The 26,431-nt window shown below is 30.8% G+C and overlaps 7 protein-coding genes and 1 non-coding gene across 8 annotated transcripts; 4 read left to right on the top strand and 4 right to left on the bottom strand.

The window, feature by feature from the left end:
- Window positions 1–1,634: 1,634 nt before the first annotated feature.
- On the bottom strand, window positions 1,635–2,391 carry LOC128958125 (uncharacterized). The gene has a single exon (XM_054303939.1). The coding sequence runs from the start codon at window positions 2,037–2,039 to the stop codon at window positions 1,635–1,637; it is 405 nt and encodes a 134-aa protein (XP_054159914.1). The 5' UTR covers window positions 2,040–2,391.
- A 585-nt stretch (window positions 2,392–2,976) lies between these two features.
- Window positions 2,977–4,094, top strand: LOC128957515 (putative tRNA (cytidine(32)/guanosine(34)-2'-O)-methyltransferase). The gene has a single exon (XM_054303283.1). It carries the CDS (start codon window positions 3,087–3,089, stop codon window positions 4,053–4,055), a length of 969 nt encoding a protein of 322 aa, XP_054159258.1. The 5' UTR covers window positions 2,977–3,086; the 3' UTR covers window positions 4,056–4,094.
- Window positions 4,095–4,378: 284 nt separating this feature from the next.
- On the bottom strand, window positions 4,379–4,570 carry LOC128959005 (U2 spliceosomal RNA). Its single transcript, XR_008484567.1, has one exon. It is a non-coding gene; the product is annotated as a U2 spliceosomal RNA (small nuclear RNA).
- A 298-nt stretch (window positions 4,571–4,868) lies between these two features.
- Window positions 4,869–6,437, top strand: LOC128958327 (uncharacterized). Its single transcript, XM_054304168.1, has 2 exons — window positions 4,869–6,313; window positions 6,380–6,437. Exons 1-2 carry the CDS (start codon window positions 5,089–5,091, stop codon window positions 6,427–6,429), a joined length of 1,275 nt encoding a protein of 424 aa, XP_054160143.1. The 5' UTR covers window positions 4,869–5,088; the 3' UTR covers window positions 6,430–6,437.
- Window positions 6,438–6,845: 408 nt separating this feature from the next.
- LOC128958352 (uncharacterized) lies at window positions 6,846–8,084 on the top strand. The gene has a single exon (XM_054304197.1). It carries the CDS (start codon window positions 6,905–6,907, stop codon window positions 8,018–8,020), a length of 1,116 nt encoding a protein of 371 aa, XP_054160172.1. The 5' UTR covers window positions 6,846–6,904; the 3' UTR covers window positions 8,021–8,084.
- A 1,611-nt stretch (window positions 8,085–9,695) lies between these two features.
- On the bottom strand, window positions 9,696–10,874 carry LOC128958124 (CD151 antigen-like). Its single transcript, XM_054303938.1, has 6 exons — window positions 10,809–10,874; window positions 10,514–10,726; window positions 10,278–10,451; window positions 9,996–10,208; window positions 9,857–9,940; window positions 9,696–9,758 (listed from the first exon to the last, which is right to left on the bottom strand). The coding sequence occupies exons 1-6, from the start codon at window positions 10,872–10,874 to the stop codon at window positions 9,696–9,698; spliced, it is 813 nt and encodes a 270-aa protein (XP_054159913.1).
- Window positions 10,875–11,794: 920 nt separating this feature from the next.
- Window positions 11,795–13,313, bottom strand: LOC128957536 (RING1 and YY1-binding protein-like). Its single transcript, XM_054303313.1, has one exon. The coding sequence runs from the start codon at window positions 12,997–12,999 to the stop codon at window positions 12,013–12,015; it is 987 nt and encodes a 328-aa protein (XP_054159288.1). The 5' UTR covers window positions 13,000–13,313; the 3' UTR covers window positions 11,795–12,012.
- A 672-nt stretch (window positions 13,314–13,985) lies between these two features.
- Window positions 13,986–21,409, top strand: LOC128957318 (myotubularin-related protein 13-like). Its single transcript, XM_054303057.1, has 10 exons — window positions 13,986–14,292; window positions 14,397–14,690; window positions 14,748–14,850; window positions 14,935–15,293; window positions 15,368–15,559; window positions 15,642–15,755; window positions 15,837–15,965; window positions 16,027–20,730; window positions 20,796–20,900; window positions 21,100–21,409. The coding sequence occupies exons 1-10, from the start codon at window positions 14,158–14,160 to the stop codon at window positions 21,190–21,192; spliced, it is 6,228 nt and encodes a 2,075-aa protein (XP_054159032.1). The 5' UTR covers window positions 13,986–14,157; the 3' UTR covers window positions 21,193–21,409.
- Window positions 21,410–26,431: the final 5,022 nt, after the last annotated feature.

The following is a 26,431-nucleotide window of genomic DNA, read 5'->3' as shown; positions in this document are numbered from 1 at the left end:
CCAGCTTTGGTCAAAAATATATTCATCACCGACTAAACATTGAAGCAAACAAACACATAAATCTAACGGCAATAATCATAATCATATGATTATATATGAAATAAGCGATTAAATGACCAGAAAATGTATATTTTTATTGTGTGCACAGGTGTGTGTGTGTTGTGAATACAGGGTGTCAATGGAAATATGCACCGGTATCAATATAATTTGGTGATAATTTAACGACTATTATTAAATCAAAGACTAATCACTGCTGATTATTGGCTATTAAATTAGTAAATTATTTTTTATTTATTACTTGGGTTTAAAATCTAAGTCACTATTTAATACAGTCTCTCTCTCTCTCTCTCTCTCTCTCTCTCTCTCTTTCTGATTCAATTACATTAATCAATATTAATATCTTAAAAATGGCAAATCACAATATTTTTTTAAATTTTCAAATATTTAAGTATGTGTTTTGAAAAACATGTATTTAATTATCATAATAATACGGGTAAATAAATTTAAAAATCTTTTAGCTATAAGACTGTCAATCATTCAATATATTGATGATTGTTATATAAATGTAATTTAAAATTATGTATAGCCATATAAAAAATTGGTAATTTTTATGTTCAAATTATACCAATGATTGTAAATTACATGACATATCAAAAGCCCTATCAAACACTAAATACTATTATTGATAAACTGGCAAAAAAAACATTGCAAATCAAATCAATTGCTATTTTCAACGCCAACACAAATCTGTATCTTATCATATATGCCACACAATAAATAAGGTTTTTAATACAAAACTTATATTAGATAACTTATTTTGGTCAATATATAGCAATTGAACTCTATTATGGTAATACATACATAAATATGGATGAGCTTTAACATACATGAACTTATAATATATTGTGTTTTTATTATTATTATTTATATCTATGATATTATTATATATTAGTTAAATAAGTCTTTATTCTATTATACTGAACGTAATCATTATTTTTCTAAATATTCAAATTGTATTGCAAATGAATTTCATTAAATGACAATTTAGATATAATATAATTTACTAAATGCTATAAACCTATTACCATAAAATAGAGAGCAAAGCAAATACATAATTAATGGGATATGAATTTTTGTTTTTATTAAAAGTATAGCTAAACATTAAATCCAAATCACGATTAAATCATTTAAATATTTTTACAAATCATTTAATTCTATAGACATATATTTATATAAATATATGTTTATATATAAAATGATATATTTGCTGGATTTTTTGTTTATTAGGAATTTGAACCATTAAATAAATAAATAAACAATATATTTTATTACTTTATAAAGATTTATTATTATTTTCCTTATCATTTTAATATTTAATATCATATTATAATACTGTAATAATAAAATATGTACAATAATTGTCTTAAATATATACAACTTAAAATTTAAATTAATAATAAAGTTAATATTATACATATCTCCCATATTTGTTATATAATAATTATAAATATTCATTGATTTTTTTATAAATATAATGTCAATTTATAATTTTAGACAAATATAAAAATCTACAAAAATATTAATTAAACTCTCAAAAACTTGTAAGCATTAGTCAATTATTACAATAAATGAATTTACATATTGAGAAACATATGTCGATGTTTGGACAGTGTTTGTGGTGAAGATCCCTGTGCTTGAAGTTTGTGAATAACAGCCAACTCTAATTGTGAGATTAAGTTGACGGCCTCATTGATAATCGTTAGTTTGGATACATTGCGGTGTGCAATGGTTGGCACACAATCCCGAAGTCGACGGTATTCCCGATAGAGTATCATTCGCTTTCGGTTACGGCGCTCACAGTCTATCAATATATTGCTTATCCGTCGGCTTTTAGCGCACCGACACCTCAAAGCTTCAATGGAGGGCGATGTGGGTCTGTGGCCAGTAGTGGTTGTTGTTGTTGTTGTTGATGATGACTGCAGTTGACTCAACACTTTCTTGTGGCCGCCAAACGGCTTTTGATTTGATTTATGTGTCATTTTATTTGTGATAATCAAAGTCCAGTAAATTATTATAATTTAATGATATCCGCGATCAGAAACAACCAAAAATAATAATATTTTGTCACAAAAATATTAAAAGTATATAATTTGCACTAAAAATATGTCTGTCTTATCTGACTGACTGTCTTAAAATGAGCGAAGACTATAAAAACTAAGAGGAACTCTAGATATACAACAAAACACAACAACTTGTTTTTGCACTCAAAAGTTAAGGCACAGTCAGCTCAGTTGGCTGTTCTCGGTGTGAATGCCTGTAAACCAGTGAACTTTCCAACAATTTATATACACCGGAGTAGTAGTTGTCGAACCAGAATATACTCTACACTGAAGTCAAGCTTTTTTAATCATAGGGCGGGGATGGATAGGGCTCACCAATAGAGTTACACTAACTTTACATATGCGAAGCTGAATCTGTATCTAAACAGCCCGTTCCTCATGAGTGCTTTCCTACCTCTCTCTCCCTCTGTTACAAACATATTGACTGAATAGTCCCAGTGCTGGGATATTTTCTGGGCCCTACTATTACGGGCACATAATTTAAATACTTTAAGAGATTAGTGTTAAAGGTTTGCGTTATTTTTATTATACTCTCAAATGTATTCACAAATCAATCAATACCTGGACTCTACTTTTCACTCTTTCTATTCAATACATTCAGTACTATATTTGGGTCCAATTGATGTCAGACAACCTAAAAATATTTTTATGACATCAATAGTCCACTAAATGAACACAAATATCAATTTTACAACTAATTTATAACTATTTTAACATTACATACCATAAGTTTAACATATAATAAAAACATTTTAATTAAATCAATCATTTAATGATATGAACTACTGTTCAAAAGTTTTTAACTTAAAATAAGTGGCGATTAAAGCAAATGTAATATAATATTAATAATAGACAAGTATTTCACACATTTGTGTCAACAGATGGCAAACGGTATCACTATTTGTGTTGTATTTTGAAAGCATTGCCGTTACCGACACACGTGTGGCCATTGTTTGCGGTCAATCAATGGGTAAATTCAGTGCCGATAAGCGTGATATCTATTATCGATTGGCCAAAGAAGAGGGTTATCGGGCCAGAAGTGCTTACAAATTGATCCAAATTAATGAAAAATTTGATATCTTTGATGACGTCCATCGTTGTGTGGACTTGTGTGCGGCACCGGGCAGTTGGTCACAGGTTTTACACCGATATCTACATAAAAATGATGACACGAGTGATGGCCAATCATCGGATGCCAAGATCATAGCAGTCGACTTGCAAGCAATGGCACCAATTACTGGTGTTATTCAACTTCAGGGAGATATCACCCGATTATCGACAGCACAGCAAATCATTGATTACTTTGACGGTTCCAATGCCGACCTCGTGGTCTGTGATGGAGCACCCGATGTCACTGGACTTCACGACATCGATACTTATATTCAATCGGAGCTGTTGTTGGCAGCGCTCAACATAACGACTCATATATTGAAAATCGGCGGTACTTTTGTGGCCAAAATATTTCGTGGCAAAGATGTGTCACTACTATGGAATCAATTGAAGATATTCTTTAAAGAAGTTATTATCACAAAACCAAAGAGTAGTCGCAACTCGAGTATTGAGGCGTTTGCTGTTTGCAAACATTATTGTCCTCCCGATGGCTACAAACCAGTTCTGTTCAATGTATTGATTGACCAAAAATGTGACCAATATTTTAAAGAACTTGAAAGCGGTTCCAATAATCGACACATAATTCCATTCATCGCTTGCGGCGATTTGTCGGCCTTTGATTCGGACCGTTCATATCCATTGATTTTGACCGATAATCCAAATACAAGTGTCGGTGACGATGATAATCAACAACAATCAGTTGCTAACACATCGTATTCATACAGAAATCCTACGCAATCACCAATAGATCCGCCCTATAAAGTGGCACAAAGTCTTAAAAAGTCATCAGCACTGGAAAAACCAACCATTGATCACAAAAATTGAATGATTTTTAAAGTTATTTAAATAAAATAAAATTATATTTTAATAATTATATAATTTTGTTGTTTTTGTTTTATATGATTTTAATTAGATTCTCAGGTATTTTAACAAATAATCTATTAATTACTGTTAGTCTAATCATAAAAAATCTAAACAATACTTTCAAATAACTAAATCATAAAATAGTTGTCGTATCGCATAGTACTACCCAAACACCTAACACACTGTTAAATAATATAACAAAACTCAGTCTGAAATGTTTTACATAACATTTAGTTATTATGTAAAAGATATATGTTTTATTAATGCATCTATTATTGTATTATATTTGGTGGGCCCCTCCTGGATGTACTGCAATTCCAGGCCAACCCATAGCAAAGCAGGAGCACAGCCCCTTGACTTCGCTGTCCCGCAAAAATTAGTTTAATATCTTGACCCCCAATGGGAGTCGTATCAGATATTAAGCTGATAAGAACAGATACTACACTTTGATCTTAGCCAAAAGGCCGAGAAGCGATAACATACCACTCCTTAACACTACTGTCCCCACATTTTTCAATATATATATCATTACAACCCATATTATAATCAAATTAATTATTAATTTATAAATACTAATTGTTTTTTCCAATCAATATATGTAATCAATAGAAACCAATATTTAAGTTAATATTTTGTATACAAATCTAAAATAATTTATAAATATATTGTTTTTATTTAGTAATTTAGTGGTCAGTAATCATATAATATATTATAAGACTGTTTGCTATTATAATAGTTTGCAAACTGACTGTTAGTATGGATTAGATTGAGACCAGAGATGTCACTACAAGAGTGTAGTTAAGTGTTTGACTACTGTTTGAATGATTTGGTGGCAAATAATATATCAATCAATGAGTCAATCAATGTTTGCGATCAACAACTCATTGATGTCATTGAAAACGTGTCACACATTGTCTTAATTAAAACACGTATCACACGTGCAAAACAAGATATTACAGACCATTTGATGCGATAGTCAATGACGTGAAGAGCAATGGATCAAAACAAGAGCTTCATATTCGGTAAAAACTACGACTCAGACTACTTGTCCGGCAGACGACTGAACCGCAATCGCACCGACACATTGCCCGCAACTGTTGGCCACAAAAAGATTTTCGCTAAGAAACACAACCCGTACGACAAACGCAAAACTGCCAGACATTCTGCCGAAGCTTACGATACACTGGCCATGACTTCCAAATATTTACCGAAGACCAGTAAGCGTAGACTTATTTTGAAACCTGTAAAACACGAAAAAACACTTCTTGAAGATCAATATCAACAAAATAATGGTATATTTCTCAACGGAAAAGCATCTAAAGTTGTGGACAGGAATCAGATTCTATTGAATAGACAACAGTTTAAGGCAAGAATTCAAGAAGACTTGAGTTGGATTCTTAACAAACAAAGAAAAATGAGTTCAAAGACATTGTCGAGACCTTTAGCGGCGCCGCAAAAGTTGATTTCCAAAGTGAGTCGTCGGACAGTTTTCAACGAAAAGGCCACTCAAATGACTAATTCTCCGATTAGTTCATCAATTTATTTGAGTGATGACTACAATGACACCAATATTAATGAATGTCAATATTTTAATGGAGAGAATCCCGAAGATAGACGACGATTGAGTCAAACAAAAGTGCATTTAAATAATGCAAACAAAGAGTTTATAAGAGTTACCGGTAAAACAAATTATATGAATAATACCATTACGTCCACCAAAGTTATAGATGGACTGAAAAATAGCGATACAAAAGCTAATTTGATGAAAAAGACGACAACCAATGTTGTAATGCCAACCGTGCCATCGATTCTGACAATTGTCAATAATTTGATGAATTCATATGAAGAAGAAAAAAAGACTTTAGAAAAAAGAGATTCACATTTTGCAGAAAATTTTATTAATAAAATTTCTGATTTTTTTAATGGCATTTGTATCGCAAATAAGCAATCAATTGAAGATAATTTTGTTTACATTCAAAATCAAAGTTTAGTCGGAAGCCAACTATCGGTTATGTTATCGACGTCAATGTCTGAGAGGTCAACAAAATCCGTTGTTAATACAAAGGATGTTATTGATAATAGACGTGATATTTTGACCGATACCTCATTGGTTCCGTACACCGGTAGGTCACTGGACGCCAACCGTTCCTTTGATTTGATGAATTTGGAGCCAAAAGTGGGAAATATGTTCTCAAATATGTTGCTTAATATAAGTGAAGGTAAGTCTTAAAAATTATTAAATTACTAGAATTATGCAAATTATTAATTTTATTTTATTTTTACAGCATTTCAAACATTATCATCAAAATATAAGGATAAATCATTTGATAAATAAATCGTGTATTAAATAAGATTTATAATTAAATTATATAATAATTGTTTTGCTATTTAAATATATATATATTAGTTAGTATTTTTAAGTATTAAAGTTTGTTTTGATTTATCTATTTTTATAACAAATATTTATCACGAATTAAAAGATTATCATTTATAATATAATGATTCAATTACCGGTATATTTTAAATTTATTACACAATAATATTTAAATTATCACTACAATTACTACTATATTACCACTCATTGATTATGTTTAACTTATTTAATTAAAAATTTACATATAGTAGTACTAAATTAGTACCTGTAAGTAAAATATAGTTTGAAATTAATTTATTAGAGTAAATAAGTAATTAATTTATACTCATTATCAACAATACTCTATAACAAATTGATTTTACAAACATTTTAAAAACGCTTAACAAAATATCATTTAACCGACAAATGAATTATTAATAGTCTTCAAGATATAAATATGCAAAAGGCATCTGAAGGCAAACAATTAGAGGCCATGCCTTGTCTGCAAAGCGATACCATTTCAGTCAGAAATAAATCAATTTTAGATGAATCTGCTGTCGAGAATACGGGCAATGAATTGGTGTCAATCGGTTGTATGCCTCAAATGATTAATGGGATTTGCTTTCAAAATGATGACTTAATAGACAATCACTTGTTTTCAAAGAGTTATGGCCATACACTCAGATGCCGAGCTGCAGATGACATTATCACTGATCAAGAAGTGCAAAGTTTGAGTAAATTAGGTCTAACTGTGATTCAGATGTTATTAAAAGAAGGAAATTTTGCCAAAATATATCAAGCGATTCACGAGTCCGGCACTGATATTATCATCAAAAGAAGTCTTATTGATGGACAAAGTTTTGCCGAATTAGAGTCATTGAAATTGTTTGGCAATCAGATCACACACAAGAATATCGTCAGATTTTTTGGTTATCATCACTTTGGACATCATATTTATATGTTTATTGAATACGCAAATTATGGTGATTTGGCTGAATATTTGTGGCGTTGGTGTGATAGCAAAGATCTCAATGAAACAACAATTTATGAAATATTTAGTCAGATATGTAGTGGCGTTGAGTACATGCATCTCAACGGTTACGCTCATCGGGACCTCAAATTGCAAAACGTGTTGGTGTTTGACATTAAAAATGAAGATTCTTTAGTATATAAGTTATGTGATTTTGGATCATCTCGTCGTACTCTTCTGCAAACTGATGGCTCTATCAAACTGTCCACTACTATCGTTGGCTCATTAAGAACAATGGCTCCAGAAGTAGCTATTTGTGAATACAATCCAATAGTGGCCGACATATATTCATTGGGTGTCATTCTGTACCAATTGACACATTCGGGTTACTATCCGTTTGATTTGAGTCCAAGTGTTTGTTCAATCAAACAAAAGATTAAAATAATAACTCAAATGAAAATGTCATTCAATAGTCTGATTATTAAGAGCTCGGTTTCAAAACATTTAAATGATATGTTGGTCCGATTACTTGATCCAATATCCAGCACTCGAATCACTTTAAAGCAAGTGATGTCTCATCCGTGGTTTCTATCTAAACATTAGTTCAATTTAGTTCAAGTATAGTCAAATGCTATTAAAATTGGTTCAATAAAATTTTGTTTTATTTATAAAAATATGAATACAGTATATCTATCATAAATTATCAATAGTTAAAATCAGTTGAAATTATGTTAAGAAAACACAATACACTGTATTAAATATAAGATAATTATGTAATAAAAGATCAATTTGTTGAATGAACTGTTGGCAAACACTGCAACCAAATTGTTTTAATCAAAATACGAGCTCTAGTGTTGGCCAATAGTTGACAACCACATCCGTCGATAAGCTGACCATCCGGTGCCAAATGAGACGGTTTATTATTATTAGCGTATTTGTATCGACATGTTTGGTAAGTTTTGTTGAAAATGAGGAATGGGTTGATATACATTGAAAAGGCAACTGTTGCCAGTGCTGACAGTTTTGTCAATAGTATAGTCCGATCGCCGACATCTCTCAAGTCTTTCATCAGATTTCTTTTACTTTCTTTCATTTTGAATCGCTTTTGGATGACAGACAAAAACAATCGATTATTCAAATTAGTGGCCAATAATGCCGATAGTTTTGACCACATTTTCACTCAAATATCTATTTTATATGATATTGAAACCAGTTTTATGGCCAAAAACTTATGATAGCAGTCAATGGAATGACTTATTATAAGTTAAAATAATTAAAAATAATTAATTTTTGAAGAGTCGCGCGATATTTGCTTAATATTAATAGAAATGTGAACGAGAATTGAATTTAATATTTTAGTAATATTTTATTTTCAATTATTTAAATTTTAATTCATTTTTTATAATGATTTAGTTTGTAATCGTTTGCAATTATTTTAGTTTTTTTGCTTTAGTTTTGTTTGAGTGTTTCTTTTATAAATATATATAATACATATATTCTTGTATATTGACATCGATTATGAACAGTGACAACAAATTGCATCCAACTTTGGATAATGAAATTAAAGTGAATCTTCCGATGGAAAGACAGGTTTGGATTCACGATGTGATGAACTGTAAGGACGGCATACAAAACAACATCCATGTGATCAGTCATAACGAAGACATAGTTATCGAGAGTAGAGTTGATAACAAAGGAAACAACGAATTGAAAGTCTTTAGGAATAATCAACTCATCAAACATGTTGTCAATGGTATCGATAAACTCGAGACTAATTCACAAGAAAAGAGTCAACAAAACATACAAATCGATAGTACAGGAGCTCAGAGTAAACATCACAAACAGACTAAATAATTGTCAATTATTTTTATTTAATCATTCATTTATTTTATTATTAATTATCATTTAAATTATTGAAATATTTGTTGTATAATTTTATATAAAATATTTATGTATTTTTTAAATATATTTTTATTAAATTTTCTAAAATTTTTATTTAATGAATATTTTAATATAAATAAACTATCATTTACTACATACACATAATAAATATACACTTAATTGTGACTTTCTTTTATGATAATTAAATAATTATTATAAATTATAAATGTGTTTTGTTAAATACTGTATATTCAATGGCATTAAAATAATTATTAAGTCTAAAATACATTACAAGACAAATATTATAGGTTTTATATTATGATAAAGATAAATTTTAATTAATGGTTTATAATAAATTGATTAATATGATATAAATTACTAAATGATTAAAATTTTGTTAATCCTCTGTATTGGGATGTATGGCTCGACACAAACAAATTGATACAATAATACCAATCAACTAAAAATATGTTTATAATTTTGAATTAATATATAAAAACTTGCAATATTTGATAAATTAATAAAAGATTTAAAAAAGTTTTTAACAAAAATACTTACGACAACACCTGATAGTCCACAACCCATTACCACAAAAACCATTGATTCGGCTCTAATAAAGCGCTCGAGTTTATGAAGGCATCCCTAAAATTGATTTGAAAATAAAATGTATTTCAAAACAAAATTAATGAAAACTCACGTTTTGATGTCTGAAAATACGGTTCTCCACCTGATCTGATGATTGACAATACGCTTCATTGACTGGTCGGGGATTGTTGTGTGCCTGCGGTTCCAACTTGTTTTGCAACAGACAACAGGTTCGGCTGACATTTGAATTCATACCATTCATACGTGTCGTCTTCCATACGGATCGGTCATAATCTTTGGGACCATCAATACCACAGCATTCAAACTATAGTTAATAAGACGGGGTATTTGCGATACATTGAATGCGATTAACACTGTCATTGTCTTGGATTACCTTAGTTTGTGCCAAATCTATAGCCGCTGTAAATGACGAATGAAGTCCATAATCTGTCTGTAATTTATTAGTCAACTCTAGCTTTAGTTCGGCCACAACTTTCTCCTGAAATATTATAGCCAACACTCCGACTGTTAGTTCCATTGCAAAGATTACCATAAGAAATAGCGAATACTTATAATAGAAATAATAATTATGACATAATTAGTCTCATTATGTTGTTTCAAATTGATTACAATGATTAGTATCCAACGGTTCTCTTTAACGGCACCACAACAACCACAGAAGCCGATTAGTGCGATACCGGAGCCGATCACTATGAAAGCCCAGGCGAGCATCTGAAGCAATGCATAGTTATACTTCTCGACGACAAACAACTTGAATAGACTGGACCTCTCGTCTTCCACTAAGAAGAATATTCCCAAAGCAAACAACACAACTCCCGATGCCTGAGATGAAGAGACACAGGTTTGGTCGTCAATAAATATTTTTGTTTTATTATTGAAAACAACTATCGCTAGAAATTATTACCCAAAACACTGAATTGAAGATAATTAGCAATAATTTAGCACATTTTGCTCCACAACTTAATGCCATTTTTTTCTCAATTTTCATCCAAATTTTATCTTAAAAATTTTCCTAACATAAGTTTCATTGATTTACCGGTAATATATTATTTAATATTAAACACAGAATTTAATTTTATAAATATAAACTTTAAATAACATTTTAAAGAAAATACACATACATTTACTTTCTATTTTAAAATTATTAGATGTAATTTTAGAAATATATTTTTTATTTAATATTATTTAATTTATTATTATTCAGTTGCAGTGAAATTCATTCAACTTATCGGTGTTTTGCACATTCAATGTCCACATAAATTGATTACAACAATGCGTTCATTAGACCAATATATCCGCCAATTGTGGGTCTAATCATTGACTAAATTATATATATATATACTGTATATACCTGTAAATAGCACTGTATAATCAAGTGATGGGATGTGCATTACATGCTATACACCGATTCACTGTTTTGAATAACATTATATCACCAAAAACTATAATTTTATTTAAAAAAATATCACTTTTGTTAATTAAAATTTTTTATTTATTATATACCTTTATTACATAGTAATAGTAAATAGGATGAAATGATAATTATATATATAAATTTAACTGTTGCTTTGAAAATTATATGTAAAAGACTGTATTTTTAATATAAAACAAACAGTTTTTCCAAATGAAACTCTTGTTTTTTAAGTATTGACTTAAATATGAATTTAGTCTATAGTTTAAATGTGTTAAAACGCAAACACAGTAAACAATAATTCAAATGAGATATGAATTATTAATTTTTAGTTATAAACAATGTTTGATATAATAAATGATTTACAAGACATTACTAATAATAAACACATATATGACATAATAATCAATATTTGTCGCTAAATTGTTGGACATTTAATAATAAAAATTGTCTTAAATAGTTTTAAATATATTTATATAATATATATTTATATTTAGTGTATATTATATATACTGTAATATCATATATGATTTTGTGGCAGATTCTGGCAGTGAAAGATCAAAGATTGATGAAAACATCTGCCAACAAATTTTATATGTACTGTACATCCAATATATAAGCTATAATATATGCAAAGTTTATTTCACTCCTAAATGGATAACTGATCCCTAAATATTGTCACATCCGATAAGTGACTTCATTTACATTCAGCTGTCTTTGGTGTCACCACACCCTTCAATTTAGGAGACGACTTATTAGGTGACGACTTATTAGGTGACGACTTATTAGATGACGGCTTATCACGTTTTGACGTCAACTTTAACTTTTTGGGCGTAAATTCGGTGATAATGACTGTCACGTTATTGACTGTCACTTCCTTCACGTGTGCATTATTGCGGTCAACGTTCTTAAGCTTCGCTTTCGGACCTACCGTTCGCGGCTTTTTAGGCTTCGATGTCGAAGACGATGTGTTGGCTGAAGATGGAGTGTTGTTGTTGTTCTTTGTTGATGAAGTACTAGTTTTTGATGATAAGAATGGGCCCAACTTTGATGCTAAAGTTGGTGTCGAGTTTGAAGTACTATTTTTTGATGATGAAGAAGAAGACGAAGTCGAGTTAGTGGTCAATGACTTACTATGATTTGTAGTCACTTTATTGTTCACATTTTGATTGTTGTGTTCAACACTATTAACACTACTATTACTATTACTACCGACAGCATTGAGGCCATTGTCGGTGGCGATACTGTTCGTACTATTGTTGAGACCACTAGAAGAGGGACTGTTTAGAGAACTATTGGTCTCATCTTTACTTTTTTTGTCAATTGGTTTATCAATTGGTTTATCAGTTTGTTTGTCAATTTGTTTGTCTTTATTTTTAATGGCTTTAATAGCCTGTTGTTTGATCTGTTCCTGTTGTCTGGCAACCTGTTGGGCCACCACTTCGGGATTAATTCGCGGCTTTCGGGTTGACGTGCCTTTACGGACATCACACATGAGGCACTTGAAGGCCTCGTAACTGTTGCGGTACGTGCAAACACTGCAGTCCCACGTGTTGACCGAGTCGTCAATCGATGAGCTGCTCGATGCTGACGACGACGGCTTTGAGCTGAAACTGTTAGTCGGAGTGGCAGACAATCGCTTGAATCGCGACGAAGATCCCGACGAATTCAAATCTTTGTCCATTTTGGTCGTTCACACGTTTGCCGACCGCAAGTGGACGCACCCTTTGATTGACACTCACTGACACACACACTAACACATACAACACAACCAATAGTCCACTCAATGACCAGTTTAGTCACCAACACATCGGGTGTCGGGTCGGCAACACTGGTCAGTAAACCGTAAGCAACCAATCAATGACCTCAAAGGCATTGTTTGCACCATTGCTTTGACACTAATTCACTGTTTCATACATTATATCATTGAATACAACAAAAGTCAACACAAGAGGGAACCACTCGTCAAGACATTGATCGCAATCAAGACTTGTCTTCAAAAACAATTCAATTAATTTAAAGCTATTAATGAAATCACTTATCAATTGATTTAATTGATTCAATACTTTTAAATCATTTATTAAATCATTAAATCTTTAAATAATGTATTTAATGACAAAATGTTATCAAATCTATTGATTCATTGAATATTCAAATTTCAAGACATTGTTTGCGTAGTCATAGAAACGCTTATGTTTTGTGGTATAGAATGGCGTTATATAAATGAGAGGGAAAATAGTTATTAAAATTAATTTATATTTTAATAATTTAAATAATATTATCATTTGATTGTTAAATAAATATTTGGATAAATTTAATATATATTTATATACATTATATATATATATAATGATTATATATGAATATCAATGTAATTGTATTATAGAATACTTTTTAAATAAACTATAGTTACTATAGAATTAAAAAATCAATTCATATATATTGTTACAGTATATGTATGTGTGTGTGAGTCACCCATTAATTGGTATATACTGTATGTGTTAGTGCGTACCTGTAATTGGGTTTAATTGTAAAACTATGATAATATTAGTGTTAATATTAATACATTAGAACTGTTACGACATTAATGAACATTTACTATACGTTTCGTCACAATATGGATGTCATTACTGTATATAATAAATGTATTGTAATATTAATATTAATATAAATTATTTACACAAACAGTCAGTAAATGTATTGAACTGTCAATGAATTGCAAACATTTGATAACTTTATTCAATGGTTTTAATCAGTAATGTATTGAATACTGCAATGAAGTATAGGTTAGTGTTGTTTGACGGCAAACGGTAATCGCCGAGACATTAGTGACACCCACGAGATGTGCCGTTTGGCCGACTATTTTGTTGTCGTCGGCTTTGGCGACCACACCAAAAGTCCAACAAATGGCAAATTATTACAACGGTTCCCACAAAAGGATTGGGATGACTGTCCGTTTATCGACTCCATCGAAATGGTCAGTAATGGTTACCACTGATAGTGATACACTGTCTGACCAAACATTCATATATTATAATTATAACCAATTTGTCACTTAATTGAATTGTTTTTGTCGATTAGTTTTGTCAACCATTGCGATGGCGACTGACATCACAACCACAACAGCCGTCGTTCTTCATGTTTGTCTTGACGGACATCGACGCCAATCGTCACTACTGTGCGTGTCTTTCGTTTAATGAGACGGTTTCAATACAGCCGACCAAACACGACGACGAAGACATCGACGACGAATCCATAACATCGATGGACAGTTCGGCCAATGCTTTATGCAATGGTTCACAACATCATTCAGTTATGTTTGCCACCAAATGTCTTGTTTTAGTTTCGCGATTTAATTATCGAGATATTCTTAAGGTATGCATAAAATAACTTTATTTTTATTTTTTAATAATCCATATTATATTTTTGCAGAACTGTTTGACCACAATATACACTGCTTTTATTGAGAATATGGACATATCGTTGGAAGTGGTTGTGGCCAACATTCTTGCCTGTGTTGATATCCCACCACAAGGTTTGCACTAATTATATAATTAATGAAAAACTGTTGACATTGAAAGTAAAAAATCCCGTTTTTCTCTTGACCTCAATTCTCAAGGCGGACCTCAGATACGATTCTCAATCGGCGCTAATGACCGCCAGTGCCTACAGCCGCCACAGACCTCAACCATTCCGGTAACGCACACAACTGTCCACAACTTGTTTGAACAATTAGGAATTCATTCGGTGGTTAATTTGGTTTGCGCGGCAATGACTGAACATAAAATACTGTTTCATTCCCGCTCTTATACCCGTTTGACAGACGCGTGTCACGCGCTAACATCACTCATGTATCCATTTGTCTACAATCATGTCTACATTCCTATACTACCGCATCCTTTACTCGAAGTCTTATCGACGCCGACCCCATTCCTTATGGGCATTCATTCATCACTCAAAAATGAAGTTACAGATCTTGTAATAAATTTTATTTTTTAATTATTAAATCAATTGTAAAACTTATATTTTATGTCTTGTATTTTTGTCAATAGTTGGATGTAATTGTAGTTGATTTAGATGGCGGTTCAATAACGATACCCGATTGCCTAAGAGTGCCTCATTTTGATGAACCACTACATTCTCAATTGATAACTCATTTATGTCAAGTAATCCGTCCGCAACTCATTCAAGCTGACGATGCTTTTCCTTCTAGTCATGTCAAGCCATCGTTGCCTCAATTTTTAGTATGTTTTACTAAGAGATATACATATATTATTTATGACATCTTTTAGCATACAGTAAATGTTTTAATGTATATCTTTATAGGACAAAGAAATCAGAGCCATATTTGTCCGGACATTTGCTCAAATTCTTCAGGGCTATCGTTCGTGTTTAACCATTATTCGCATACATCCTAAACCTGTCATCACTTTTCATAAAGTATTTGATAATAAAAAATTATTATTTAATTTTTCTATAATTGACTATTTATTGAATTACTAATTTAATTGTTTATTTTAGGCATCATTTCTAGGCCAAAGAAATTTAGTAGACAATGAATTTGTAGTCAGACTCTTGGACTGTATGTTTTTCGTTACGTTTGTACAGGAAAGAGGTCTACCATACAGACAATGTGATCTCTTTGATGAAGTAATGATTTTTAATAAAATTATTTACTATTATCTAATTTTATATATTATTTAATTTACAGTTATATTCATCGCTACAGAACATGTTTAAGGATGAGATGAGAAATTCAGAAATAGTTGTTCAGCATATTAGAGAATTAGCGCAACAGATCTATATTAATGAGAATCCGACTCCTCCTCAGCCAAACAACACTAAAATTCCGTTACCAACGGATGGTGCCTTCACTCGGACTCATTTACCAACGTTTCCGATATTAAATATCGATAAAATTCAGGAAATTATAGACAACGAAAAAATTAAAAAAGAGATGACAATAGTTAGACGTCAAAGCATTAAAAATTTGAATAATGTGAGAATAGTGCCAATGGGAACACCCATATCATCGGTTAATGATATATTTGGTGCCAATCATATCATAACTAATTCTGCCCGAAGACTCGAAGTTATGCGTAATTGTATTAATTGTATTTTTGAAAATAAAATAAGTGATGCAAAGAAGACATTTCCCGCTGTTTTGCGGGCATTAAAGACCAAAAACGCTCGTTTGGCTCTTTGTCAGGAACTGTCACTTCATAAGGCCGGAAATAAAGCTGTGTTAGAGCACCAACAGTTTGATCTAATTGTGCGACTAATGAATTGTGTTCTTCAGGATGACTCGCATTTAGATGTGAACGGAGTTGCGGCCAATATGTTGCCATTGGCTATAGCTTTCTGTCGCCGATTGTGTACTAATGTCATTCAGTTTGCGTGCACTTGTATTCAAGATCACGCCGTTTGGAGTAATCCTCAATTCTGGGAACAGACATTCTATTTGGACGTCGAAATTGCGATCAAAAATTTATATAAAGAATCTTCTCATCAAAAATTATCACCAGAAAACTCTTTTGATAGTTCATCATCTTTTGACTCAAAAAGGGATAAGAGTTCTTCACTTTACGAGTTGTCAGCTCTTGAGATAGCAGCCGAACAGATGAGATTAGCGCCACAAATGAGTCCGCAACAAATCGATAATCTGATCCAAAATGAAAGCTCCACAATCTTCGCACAGGCCATACATTATGCAAATATAATGGTATCAATGAGAGTACCGCTGGAGGCCGGAGCTCATAATAAGGCCTTTAAATATAATGACAACGATACCAATTCAGTATCCAACTTAACAAACAATGTATTTGAAGGAAGTGCTTCTAATGGTTCTAATAATAATGACAACGAATCCGGCTTTGAGGAAGACAATAGAGAAAATGTTAACCAATCGGAAATTGGTTCATCTGTTCTCAAATTTGTTACACGTTTTGTTGATAAAGTGTGTACTGAAAGTGGTGTTAGTGAAGAATATATTAAACAATTACATGAAATGATTCCCGGAGTTGTGACAATGCAAATGGAAACACTTGAAAGCGTATGGCGTGAGAGCAAACGTTTGCCACCAATTACTAAACCAAAGATAACTACACCTAACTTATTGTTCGGTGAAGAGTTGACTCTTCCTGGTCTCAGGTCTTATCTAATACACGACGGTCGAGATGAGGGTCAGTGCGGAGTTCCATTCGGTACACAATTGATTCCGACAGAAGGCGCCATATTTTTGACAAATTATCGAATTATATTCAAAGGCCGACCGTGTGATCCATTTGCCTCCGAGTCGGTAATTGTTCGCAGTTTACCCATCGCTACACTAACAAAGGAAAAGAGAATTAATGTGCAATCAATTGCATCTATAGATCAGTTCTTACAAGAAGGCTTACAGTTGCGGTCAAATACTTTTCAATTGATTCGAGTGGCCTTTGATGAAGAGGTCTCATCCGATGAGATCGAAAACTTCAGAAAATGCATTAATAGAGAGCGCACTCCGCCAACAATTTTTCATTTGTTTACATTTACCTCTCAGTTGGGTAAGGCTCAGACCAAACTACTTCATCTTCAGAAGCATAACAAGAAAAACTCAACCATAAAAGGTATTGCAAAGAAAACGCTTTTAAGAACAGCACAAAAAGCGGGTTTTAAGACAAAGAATGACCGCAAAAATAAATATATAACTGATTCGTCCGGTTATTTCCCGGGAATCGCCAAAACAATGTCTCCGACGAGGAAAATGTCTGTCGACATGGCTGATGACAAGTCAGTGGATAGTGAATCCATAGCTAGCATTAACACAACAAACACTATATCTCCTTCATCGACACATATGATGTTGAATCATATGAACACCAATAATGACGCGAACAAAACAATGGAACAGTTACAAGAAATGTCTTATGTTAAAGACTATCAACGTTTATCATTGGGATCTTTAACAGCATATCATAGTTCTGGTCCGTCCAGTACTAAGCTTTCGCGTTCAAACACTGTTGTCGAAAGTTTCCGTATCTCTACTGTAAATATCAATTATTCGGTCACAAAGAGCTATCCGGGACTATTGGTTGTGCCGTACACTACCAGTGATGAAGCCATAAGACGTTTGAGTCGTTTTTATAGACATTATCGCTTTCCCGTGATTACATGGAAACACCCGCGAACTAGAGGACTGTTATTACGTGGAAGTTGTTTTCATGGAAAAGGTGTGATTGGATTGCTTAAGAGTCAGACGACCACTGGTGCCGCACATTCAATGTCATCGGAAACGTCTACTAATATTGAAAACGAGAAATTTATATCAAATATTGTTAGATTGACGCCATCTTATTTCTTAAGACATACAAACAAAATTTTCGATAACGGATCTAATCTTAGTGTTAACTTAATGCGTGATGTATCTGCCACACCAGAGACTGTACGAAAATCTATTAGTGGCACTTCAGCTGCATTTCATCGGGCAATGAATACATTAAGAAACTCTGGAGGAAAGTCGGCCATCGGTTCACAAATGGGAAAACAATTGCAAAAGTGGTCGAACACAAGTATTAAAGACAAAAATCGGATGAGTAGTGGATCAGATTTGCAAGTGTCTGCTCCATTGGATTCACAGACAAACCTAAATCGTGCCGTTCTTTATATTTTTGGAGAGAAGAATCAAATAAATAAAATCAAAACCGAATCCTTCAATAACTGTGATTTTATTCCCGTCGATATTCACGAAGTGAGAGCCGTTAAGAATTCATTTAAGAAGTTAATGCGCGCCTGTCTTCCATCGACATCACCGACCAATAATGCCGATCCCGAACAATCATTTTATCGTCAATTTGAGAACTCTGAGTGGTTATCACAGTTGCGAACAATTATGCAAATTAGTGGCGCTATTGTTGATCTGATCGACATTCAGGGTTCATCAGTAATGGTCTGTCTTGAGGATGGTTGGGATTTTGTGCCACAAATTGTTTCCATCGCTCAGTTATGCCTCGATCCATATTACCGTACATTTGATGGATTTCGTACACTAATTGAAAAAGAATGGCTGGCATTTGGCCATCGATTTAGCCATCGATCAAATCATACGGCGGCTACACTGTCATCAGGATTTGCGCCGATATTTCTACAATTTCTTGATATTGTTCACCAAATTCACGATCAGTTTCCGATCTCATTTGAATTTAATCAACATTATCTCAAATTTCTGGCCTATCATTACGTGTCGTGTCGTTTTCGGACATTTCTATTGGATTGTGAAAGTGAGAGAACAGATGTCGGTTGGATTAGTGAAGATGTGAAGTTCAATCAACACACAAAACATGACGAGTCATCTGATGAAGAAGATGACAGTCAACTGCGAACCGGTACTAATAAATCTAACAGTTCTAATAGCAATCAAAACTTCAATTACATCGGGACTTCATTTTGGGAATATTCTTCTAAAATATGGTCAAAATCTCCGCTATTCTTCAACTTTTATTACGTGCCAATCATAAGTCAAGAGGGTATGAGTAGTGACGCCGCTGTCATTAGACCATTATTTAACACGTCTTCACTAAAAATATGGGACTATTATCTAAACGAAGAGTTGGCTCATGGACCAAGTTATGACATTGAGTTAGTTGGAATGGAACATCACCGACAGGAAGTACTTGAAGCCACCACCAGTGAGTCAGATAAGAGTCAACGTAAGATCATAACTGCTTGTTATGATTCTATCATTCATTCGGAGCCAAACTGTTTCCAGAATTTGTTGCATATTATCAAAGGTCTCGAAGAGGAACTCAATTATATGCAACAGAAGTGGTTCACCGTTTGGGACAAAATTGAGATTCCGTTGATTAGTGATATTCATGAATCGATAAGTAGTCGTTCACTTCAATACAGTACTCATAAGCGGTCGACAATTGATCTTTTAATTAGAGGAAAGATGTGTGCAAACAGTGATAACTCTAATCAGTTGTATCTGAATCGCACACATAAGCTTCAAAAATATAACTACACGACACTCACCCAATGCGATCACTGCCGACATGTGCTTTGGGGTATTGTCAATACAGGACTCAAGTGTATAGAATGTGGCTTTAATTGTCACGAAAAATGTGCCGAATTTGTCACCAAAAATTGTCAGCCAAAGAGAAAACTATCGGCACAGCCCGACTCGGGCTCGGGATCGATAGTCACACAAAGAAATGGATTAGTTCGCGAACCTGTACTTAATGAGGCCATTGATGAGCACAAACATGACACAAATATCGATAATGGCGGAACTCTTACCCATTCAAACACTTTCTTTAATAACTTCATGACTGTCGTACCTGAGAACAGAACGTTTGAGGGATATCTTAACAAAAAGGGAGCTCTTCTTAAAGGTTGGAAAGAAAGATGGTTTGTATTGGATTCCACACAACATCAGGTATGAGTCATATAAATAGGAATATAATTTTTATAATTATCTTTCTATTATCTATATATTAAAAGCTCCGGTATTATGACTCTCGCGAGGATCCGCACTGTAAGGGTTTCATCGATTTGGCTGAAGTGCAGGCAGTCATACAAACGACACCGAATTCCCCAGTCTTTGACGTGAGATATCAACATTTGTTTCGTTGATTTATTGTCTGTTTATTTGCTGATAATTCACAATATCTTTCAGTTGTGTCACTCTTTTTTGTTGAACCCATAAATTAAACCTTAATTTTATTGTCTTATATTTTATCGATATCTAAGTCTTTTATTCTCTTAAATGTCTCATTTATTTATTGTTTGGTTTTTATCATTATAGCTAAAATTAAGTCGTCGGACCTATAATTTTATGGCACCGAGTATTCAAATAGCACTGGAATGGATTGAAAAATTACAGGCATGTCTTCAATAATGGTAGTCCAGTCGATCGACAATCAAATAATTTACACTATAATTGCAATCGCTTTAATGTTTTTGTTGTTGAAATTGGTTTTCATTGCAATCAATAGCAATATTTCAGTTATTAAATAATCAATAAATCAAACAATTAATTGATATATAAATGCAAAGTAAAAAATGAAAGTAATTGTCATTTTTGCAATTATTTTTTTAAAAATCAGTGATTCATACGGTGCGACATTTTTTATAGATCTTGAATTATATTAATTATTTTAAGTGTATTTGTTATTTAATTGATGTTTTAGTTCTTATATCTGTATTATCGTAATAATATTATTTTTAATGTATGTTTATGTTAATTTGAATTAAAATGCTATATATATATATATTATGTAAGAAATGTTTTTTATAATTTGAATTATGAAATAATTTTTATGTTAAATTATCGTTTGTATGCAAAAACAAATTTATGTGTATTAAGTATAACTAATACGTAAATGTATCATTTGTTAAAAAATTTTATGATATATATAAATATGTTTTTATGTTAATGTTTTTAGTTGTATTATTGAATTATTGCTTTTTTATACGATGATTATTATTAATTTTTAATGTGAAAATAAATAAATTAAAACAAATAAAATAATAAAACTGTAAATGATAGTTTTTTGTGTTTTTACCTATAACAACATACAGTGATATTAGTTATGATAATAGTGTGGTATGTTGTGGTACAGACACCATCTATGCTATCAATTATTAGATCACTAATATCGTTCATCTCATACGCTACTAATTTATCATTTGGTAATTGATTATTTCATTACTTATTTTTTGGAGTATATATTATATGCGTTTTTATACATTTTCTAAATACCGAAATATCTATAATACTGTATATGTAATGATAAAAGCTATCTAACGCTATAAACTACTGTATTAATACATATACTGTATACTACAGTATACAGTGTATAGTGAAGTATGCATACATACCATGGTAATGAATTTTGTAGGACTTAATTGTTTTTTTTTGTTGCTCTAAACATGCGGGGAATGGCCTTAACCTGTGGGTAAACACATAATACATATTTACACTGATAGTTGAGTCCGATAAATGTTAGGCAATGATAGCATGAATAGCCATCAAGAAAGAGATCGAAGTGAATGATAACAGTTTCCATATATTAAAGTAAGTGAATGGGCCGGCAGTCTCCGGGATCTCCCTTTTCTTGTTAAAACTTATTGAAGCACACAATAAGTTTGTTATTGTATGCATCCCTTCCTTCTATACCAATAATATACAGTACTGTATACTATACAGTGTATGACAATAACAGTGCTCTTTATTTTTATCTCTTGAACTCCCAGTGTGTTTGAGTCAAAGCATACAATCCTTGACAAGGCTTTCCTTTGGTTTCTCATTTGACGGAACAGTATATCTGTGTCTTTCAACTCAACTGAACTCACAGTATGACTATACTGAACACTACTTCGGGATAATTAGTTATTATTGGCATTAAGTGTCCGAAACATATACACAAATCATGTGTAGGTTTCAGCCAAAGCATACAAATATAAATTCTTCCCAAAGCTTTCTGAATCGATAAATCAAAATTTTATAAATATTTTTATATAATTTAACAGTTATTAAAAATTGTTTTGAATTGATAGTCAAAAATTAATTTCTGATTGTTTAAAATAACATATTTAAAAAAACTGTCTATTAGTTATAGTCTGAAATATACTTTGTATACACACATAGAAAGTCTATGATATTATACTAAACTAAATCTTAAATGATTTGTTGCCCACAGGCATGTCTACTACCAAACAACTACACTAATACCAGTGCTATAAGTTATATATATATAATATAGTCTATAATACAACTTAACAATAACTAACTTATAATAAGAATAATAATAATACCTTTTGCTTAAAACACTTTCAAGTCGTGGAAGTGCTTCTTCTGTTTCTCCTCTCTGTTGATGATTGACTGTTCACTTACTTAAAACTATTGGCCACACAATAGACATACACTTTCACTCATATGTCTATAATATCTTTTACTCAATTTTTTCTCTTCTCATAAATGGCTTCCGTCTCCACTTAAACAGTGAATCACTAGTTTTTAAAATTAATGGATCACTTCTTTACTCTTAACAATAACAAAATAAATTGAAAACTAAAGTGAAATCAAATAATATACGAAAACTATTGATGACTGTGTTTTGCTTCCAAAACCCAATAATAGTTGCCTTTTATTTTGTGATATAAACGGCAACAACTCATAAATACAATCCAATTCCTCATTAAAAGTGTCGTAAAAATTATTTTCAATTTTACTGTAATATAAGACAATATTCATAGACTATTAAAATTGGTTTTATATGAGTAGTAGAATAGAGACATTTTTTTAATAGATTATGGATTTTACATTACTTTTACAAATGAGACCGAAAATTGATTGAATAACTTTTGTGAGAAAAATACAATTTTATAAATAAATTTTCTAAATATTAAACACAAAATTCTGGTACATTTGCTTTCGGGAATTATACAGAAGCTATATATCTATAATATTGATATTTATAACTATATATCAATATTATAACTATATATATAATTTTTATATATAGATATATATTATATACAATATATTGTGTGCATAAAATAATGAAAGATATATTTCTCGTCAAAAACAGGCGACCAAAGAAAAAAAGAAATATATGAGAAAAACGATAACGACTTCAAAGACAATCACTTTTAAAGCTTTTCATATAATGAAGACATAAAATATTGAAAATCATTTCTATATATAATTCTTATATGTCTTCAAAATGTTTTGGCAAAACCAGAGAGAATTGCTTTGAAAAATATATTCTTCTTTTTTATTCTTCATATTGTATTCAATATTATTGTCTATCTTTTCAGTCATTCTTTTGCTAACATTTTATGTATCATTTGAACTCAATTTATATGACTTTTTCTGCATATTATAACTCATATGTGATGTCATTTATCGGACATTTGGGTCTCAAAAAAGGATAGCATTGTTTGATATAACACACAATACAATACACACATACAAAAACATTTAATGATTAATGTTTTTAACAACAAGATTGTAATCAACTATAAATGTCGGAGTATTTTATGATAAATGCTTTTCTTTGCTTATAATAAATGCACTAATTTTGCTTAACTTTCATTTGTTGTCTAATCCTATGCTAAAACCTTTTTATTATTTTTTATTTAATTATTATTTAGCTATTAATACTAAATATATGGTAGAAAACATTTAACCACAAAAATTGGAGAAATTGGAAATAGTCTTCAAAATAAACAATTTTTATGAAAACATAGAAATTACTGACTTTTGTAATATACAAACAACTGTTTCTACAATTTTATTGCATAAATGAAGTTTAAGAGACATGTGTTTAAAGTAAAAACATGTAGTTTGTAGTAATAAAACAACAATTTATATGTTATACTGTTTACACAGTGCTTGAGGCAATTGAAGATATTACGTTTTTTTGTTAAAATTAAAAAATATATTTAATAATATTGTTTAAGTTAGTTATTAATAATTTTTATATAACTTTATCATAGTACAGTAAATTATTAGTAATATGCATAACTTTTTTAATCTTTATGAGTTTAATACAGTAAATGCAAAATATTATTATTGATAGCTTAGGGAATAATAAACAGTAAGAAAGTTTCCGAAAATTTTATACTAAATTGAAATTTTTGTTGTTTGAATAAATAGTAAATTAGAAATTTCTGATCCCATATACGGTATATCTAATTATTAAATTCTGATATAATATTATTAATTATTTTTTGGTTTAAAAAATAATCTCAAATTCCTGTGCCTCCAGATATGTCTGCATCGCATAAATTTTATTTAAAAAAATCAAATAAAAACTTATTTATTATAATATAATGTCTTATTTCTGTTTGGTTTTTATATATAATAATAATAATAATAAAACATTTTAAAAGAGGCCATAAATTTATTTATCAAGTTTAAGTTATATATCATTTTATTGTTAACTGCTTTAAATGAATTCAATTAAATGCTTTAAGTGTTGGACTTTTTTTTAAAAAAAAAGATTAAAAATAATGAATTATTAAAATTACCAAAAAATATCAAATAATATATATATATATATAAAATCGATTTTTACTATTATTTAGATCTTTTCATCTCTATTGTATATCACAAGGAAAATGTTTATGCGATATATCATCAAAAATATTCGTATGACATCAAAAACATCCAAAAAGAGAGAAAGAAAGTGAGAAAGAAAGAGAGAGAGAGAGAGAGAGAGAGAGAGATCCAGGAGCTATACTGTATATTTGGTCGCAATATGAGCTAAAGTCTATCTTTTGCTTTACTTTTTCTTTATTATATTATATAAAATTTTAAACACAAAAATATCTTTGAATGCTATATATTCATAAAAATAAGAAAGTCTTCATTTATTATATTATATTTATATTTTCTTTATATTTTCAATAGCTATTCACTTAAGTCATTGACGTTATATAACAAAGTTTATTATATTTAAAGCCAAGAGTTCATATATTATTTAACATATTTTTGCTATTTTTATTTTGTTTCAGATATATATTATTGTATATTTACTGTATATTGTGTGTGTGTGTGTATGTGTGTGTGTATGTGTGTGTGTGATTATTTTTTAGTAAATAACTTATTAATCAATAAATAGATTCTTTTTAACAGATAATTTTTTATTGAATTTTGTATAATATTTACAAAGTTTTCAAATAAAAATAAAACAAATGTAAATAATAATTCAGCAAATTATTTATAAATAAATAAAAATTTGTCTTTAATATTAAATACAAAACCTTAAATCGCAAATACATCAAGTTTTTTGTGAGTTATATTTATTTTAATAATTAAATATTTTATAGTTGAATAAAGTATATGAAAATGGTTTGGAAAGAGTTTTGCACAGATAAGGCATTACCACAAAAATGTAAGAATTTCTTAACAAATAATTATGTTTTAAAATGTATTGTAAAGAAATACATTGTGAGAGACAAGAGTCTAAAGAATCTAATGTTTCGACGCCTGGAGTGAGTCCGGCGCCTAAACTGTCAGCTTATGTATTAAAAACAACAAATATTATTAGTACCCGTTTGTGCACAACCTAACTAACTAACAACAACAACAAAAACATGATATAATGCTTAAACCAATCTATTTATTG

The sequence above is a fragment of the Oppia nitens genome, unplaced genomic scaffold (genome assembly GCF_028296485.1).
Source record: "Oppia nitens isolate AA-2021 unplaced genomic scaffold, nextdenovo-longstitch-racon4-pilon3 scaffold3_pilon_pilon_pilon, whole genome shotgun sequence".
Taxonomy (NCBI): domain Eukaryota; kingdom Metazoa; phylum Arthropoda; class Arachnida; order Sarcoptiformes; family Oppiidae; genus Oppia; species Oppia nitens.
The sequence above is the reverse complement of the archived record's forward strand: the minus strand, read 5'-3'. Positions and strand labels throughout refer to the sequence as shown.